The sequence below is a fragment of the Solanum tuberosum genome, unplaced genomic scaffold, assembly GCF_000226075.1.
Source record: "Solanum tuberosum cultivar DM 1-3 516 R44 unplaced genomic scaffold, SolTub_3.0 scf00173, whole genome shotgun sequence".
In the NCBI taxonomy this organism is placed as follows: domain Eukaryota; kingdom Viridiplantae; phylum Streptophyta; class Magnoliopsida; order Solanales; family Solanaceae; genus Solanum; species Solanum tuberosum.
In genome coordinates this window covers 932,927-937,302 of record NW_006239104.1, presented here as the reverse complement: position 1 = coordinate 937,302, position 4,376 = coordinate 932,927, and the positions used below count along the sequence as shown (strand labels likewise).

Below are 4,376 nucleotides of genomic sequence, written 5' to 3'. Positions count from 1 at the left end.
AATTGCAGTTATAACAATTGTACTAATTTATTTAAAAATTAACCATAACAAATCTAAGAGAAGATCTCTTCCACCAAACTAGAGTACCTTTTTATTCAATTTTCTGACCGTTCTACTCCATAATAATAATAATAATAATCATTATAAAGCTTTTTTTCTTTCCTCAGCCGTAAATGAATTTCACCAAGTAAAGTTGGTTATTTTTAAAAAATAAATTATTTTGTCTGTTTATTATAGTAGTCTAACTTAATTAATGTACGCAATATAGAACAGTTTGATATAGACAACTGCATAATGAATGGAATAGTAAATATATATAGACACACATATTTAATATGCGTTTGGCCATGCAATATCATATTACGATATAAAATCGTGGGATGAAATCAACGTTTGATAAAGTAATCAAACAGGATATTAAAATTCTCCATGTAGCTGTTGGTAATAGCAAAAATTTAGAGATGAGTGTCTTAGCAGTTGGGTCCCAACAGTACAGTAATGTGTGGGTGATGGGAGTAAAGGAATCAGCCCACCAACATTTGTGAAGTCTGAATCAAACATTTACTACCTCTCCTCTCCTACACGGACCCGACACTTTAAGCAAACTTATTAATTTTAATGATCGTTTGGTGTGGTGATATGTATAAGAATAGTATCGAATAGAATATATTAGTCATATTGAGATTAAAATTAATATTGATAAAATAAATTAGACAACACTCGAATACCTATTAAGTACTGATCTTCAATCCTCATTTTTTAATTTAGTATATCTAGGATCATGTTCACGATGATACCGCTAACTAATTATTTTAATATATTTAGGTAGGTGGATACTTTGTTGGTGGTGGTGGTTATACTCTCTGTATTCTGCATTAACTCACTCTTGTATACTCTTTATTTTGTCACCCACTACCTTAAATTTTGAGGGTCCCTACGATTTGAAGTACCTCTTTGCCACCTGCTTCCTTCCTTTCTCTTTAACCAACATCTAGCTTTAGCTCCTAAGTGTGACAATAACAAAAGGTAAAAGACAACAACAAGTGTTTTTATTTTTGTGACTAGATAATATTAGACTTGCTAATTAGATGAAAAAGACATAGTCAAACAAGAATAGAAGTTAAGTTTTTATAGCAAAGGAACAAATAAAAATATGATCATGATAATTGATAACAATCTTTTTACCAAAACAAAAATAACCATAATTTTACACATGGTTTCGCCCTCTTCAATCAAAAAAAAAAAAAAAAAAAAAAAACACACACACAGTCACACATGTTGTAGCCAACAATGGGGAGCACACCCAATCCACTACGTTTTGTTCTTTCATAATCTGAGAAATCGGGTCGGGTTATTCGGATAATCTGTTTCTAATAAAATATTTCGGGAAAATAAGTTGCATAAATGAGAAAGAAAATATTTTGAGTATTTTTTTTTTCTTTGTATTTTGTGGAGTTGTACAGGTAAATACTGATGAACATTGAATAGAGCTAAAAAAAAACAAGGGTAAAACCGTACTTCCACTTTTTTTCTATGATCACAGTTGTAGAGGACGAAATGGTCAAATGTCAACGGTCACTGAAATCAGCGATTGGGATTGAACCTCCCGAAATCGGCTAGCTTTCTCGATCTGTTCTTGCAAAACGACGACGCTATGGAGAGCTGAGGTTTTGCTGTGACTCTAATCTCTCCGGAAAACACCATTTCAGGCGGCATTCCTTTTTGGTTCCAATTTCTGCTAGGGCTAGCCCGCACTAACGGACTCAAGCAAAACGCCATTCCACTGAGGTTCCGATTATGACTTGATTTCCCTCGTCGGCCAGGTTGAGCTGCTGGTGTTCTTCTCGGAGTTTGTTTCCAACCCTGCGATGACTCAGATGAGTACCCGCTCGATCCGCCGCAATGCTCGTCTTCCTCGTCGTCTGAATATCGAGCAGGCGACATTCCTCGATCACGATTACGATGCGTCCTCCGATGACCTCCGATCGTCGATTCTTCTAAAGAAAACGTTCGTGACTGCTTTTTCCGGCGACCAGAGAGAATCGTGGAGAACCACGACGGTGAAGAAAACGAGGCCGGGCAAGCATCAGCCGAATTCGAAACCCTACGATCCAAATCAAGTTTATCCGACTTGGATCTAAACAAACCAGAGAAAAATCTAAAATAACTTTTCTTCTTATAAGGCCCAGCAGCAATTACCGTACCGTTGGGTCCTACTTGTGGAGTACTGTAAAATCTTTGATCTCGAATAGACGGAAGCGAATTATGCTGGAATTGCCACGGCGTCGTATCAGATTTCCGGCGAGATATATACGGCGAAACGGAGCGAGGAAACATCAACGGCGGAGGATTTCCATCGGATTTCCTGTGATCCTCCTGAAACAACTGCTGCTGTACTTGAACCCGTGCTTGAGCTTGAGCCTGGGCCTGTGCAGCCATAACCGCAAATAGCCTTTCCCGGAGACATGAAGCGCAGACCCCGACGCTGCTACTCAGGTCAGAAAGATGCTTTTTACACCTCATTTATCCAAATCGATTCAATTCTTTTGTTTAGCTGAGTGAATTAGTATGAAAAAATCAGAAAGAGAAAAGGGAAATTGAAGGAAGAAGAAGCAACATTTGTGGAGAATCGAAGGATCTAAGAAGTGAATTTGTCTTCTTCTTTTAGTGAGAGAAAATTGGGTGTAAGAGAGAGGGGTGCAGGCTTTTATGGGTAAAGAAAATGAGAGCTTTTATCTTTTTCTTTATTCTTATAGGTTCAAATTAAAGGGGAGAGAGAGAGAGTGTGTGTGAGACCTCAACAATGATGCCACACTATATTTAAACACAATTTTACACTATCTCCTTATTAATTAGTAATTAAGAATAAGAAAAAACAATAAAATACTCATTGCCAACATTTAATGAAAACATCATTTTAGGACTTGAGGTAAGTATTAATCAAATTTTATTTAATATGAAACTGTTAAATCCTTTTACAACTATTTTGTAATACTTCTCCTATTTTAATTCGCTTGACTTATTCTGACTTGATAAGTTATTCAAAGAAAATTAGAAAAAAAAAATTAATCTTCTGATGTTAAATTAAAGCTTAGCTAAATATATCAAAATATTTTTAAAGTTTATATATACATGTCATATAAAAAGTTAAAATTAAAGAATTACTAATAATGAAAAATGCTCAAGTCAAATAAATTGAAATAAAGGGAGTTTGAATTTATTTATTTTAAGTGATTTTAACCTAAAATAGTTTTAAAGCATCTTTGAAGTGTTTGAATAAATTTAAAAAGTGTTTATAAGCACTTCATTTATAATTAAAATGATAAAACAAGTCAAAAGTCCTATGACAGAATTTCGAACTTATGACGTTTGATCAACAATCAATCCAAACAAACTCTTAATTATGAGTTACTTTCTCCGGTCTAAATTTTACCACTTTTGATTTAAGAAATTCTTTTTTTCAGGAAAATAATAAATATTTATAAATCATTGAAAATTGACTCTCATTATTTTAATTAATGAATTATGTTAACTAAGTAAAACATTTAAAGGATATAAAATATAGTTTAGACAAATATTTTCAAAATAATGCAATTAAATATTTTTATCCTTGTGCCAAAAATAGTATTTTGATGACTAATTTTTTTAAAGTTGATGACGGAGTGCTCTTGTCATGGTTTTATTTATTTATTTTTCTTATTATTTTATTACTTTAATAATCAACGATCTATTGATATTTTTATGAATGGTCAACTTTACCTTTGATAGCACTCTATCCATCTCATCATATTTATACTCCAAAATACTTATGATTAAAGAAATTTTCAACTGTACTTGAAAATAACGGTGGTTATTTTTAAGATAAGTATTATCCATACCAATTATGTCGAACAAAAAATATTGGGTCCGATTCCCATTTATTTGCCTAAATGGGAAATACTAAGTAATTCATTTTTTTCTTAAGAAATATCATAATATCACCTCTAGAAAATCTTAAGAACTTTATAACCTTGTTTTGATTGCAAGTTTGATTCCTTTCTTATCCGTTTTGGCAAAGATCAACGGTAGAATTTGCAAGACATTCTAAATCTAAAAATTCAAATCAAATTTAATTTTGGGTGAAATTTCTTCTTTATAATAAAATATCTACGAAAATCATGTTATCATTAATCATAAAAAAAAATCTCATTGTGTGGAACAAATTTTAATACATATAAAAAGTAAACTCCAATCACAAACAAAAATATTTTATTAATAAACATGCGGATACAATTTTATTTTCTACCTTGATTTATCTCTCTTAATTATCTTGTTTCGAGGATTGTTAAGTTAGAGTGAGAGCATGTTTGACATTGTTGTTGAAAGGCTAGAATACT

At 32.4% G+C, this 4,376-nt stretch overlaps 1 protein-coding gene across 1 annotated transcript; it reads right to left on the bottom strand.

Moving 5' to 3' along the window:
* Positions 1-1,144: 1,144 nt before the first annotated feature.
* On the bottom strand, positions 1,145-2,761 carry LOC102584533 (uncharacterized). The gene has a single exon (XM_006354571.2). It carries the CDS (start codon positions 2,521-2,523, stop codon positions 1,585-1,587), a length of 939 nt encoding a protein of 312 aa, XP_006354633.1. The 5' UTR covers positions 2,524-2,761; the 3' UTR covers positions 1,145-1,584.
* Positions 2,762-4,376: the final 1,615 nt, after the last annotated feature.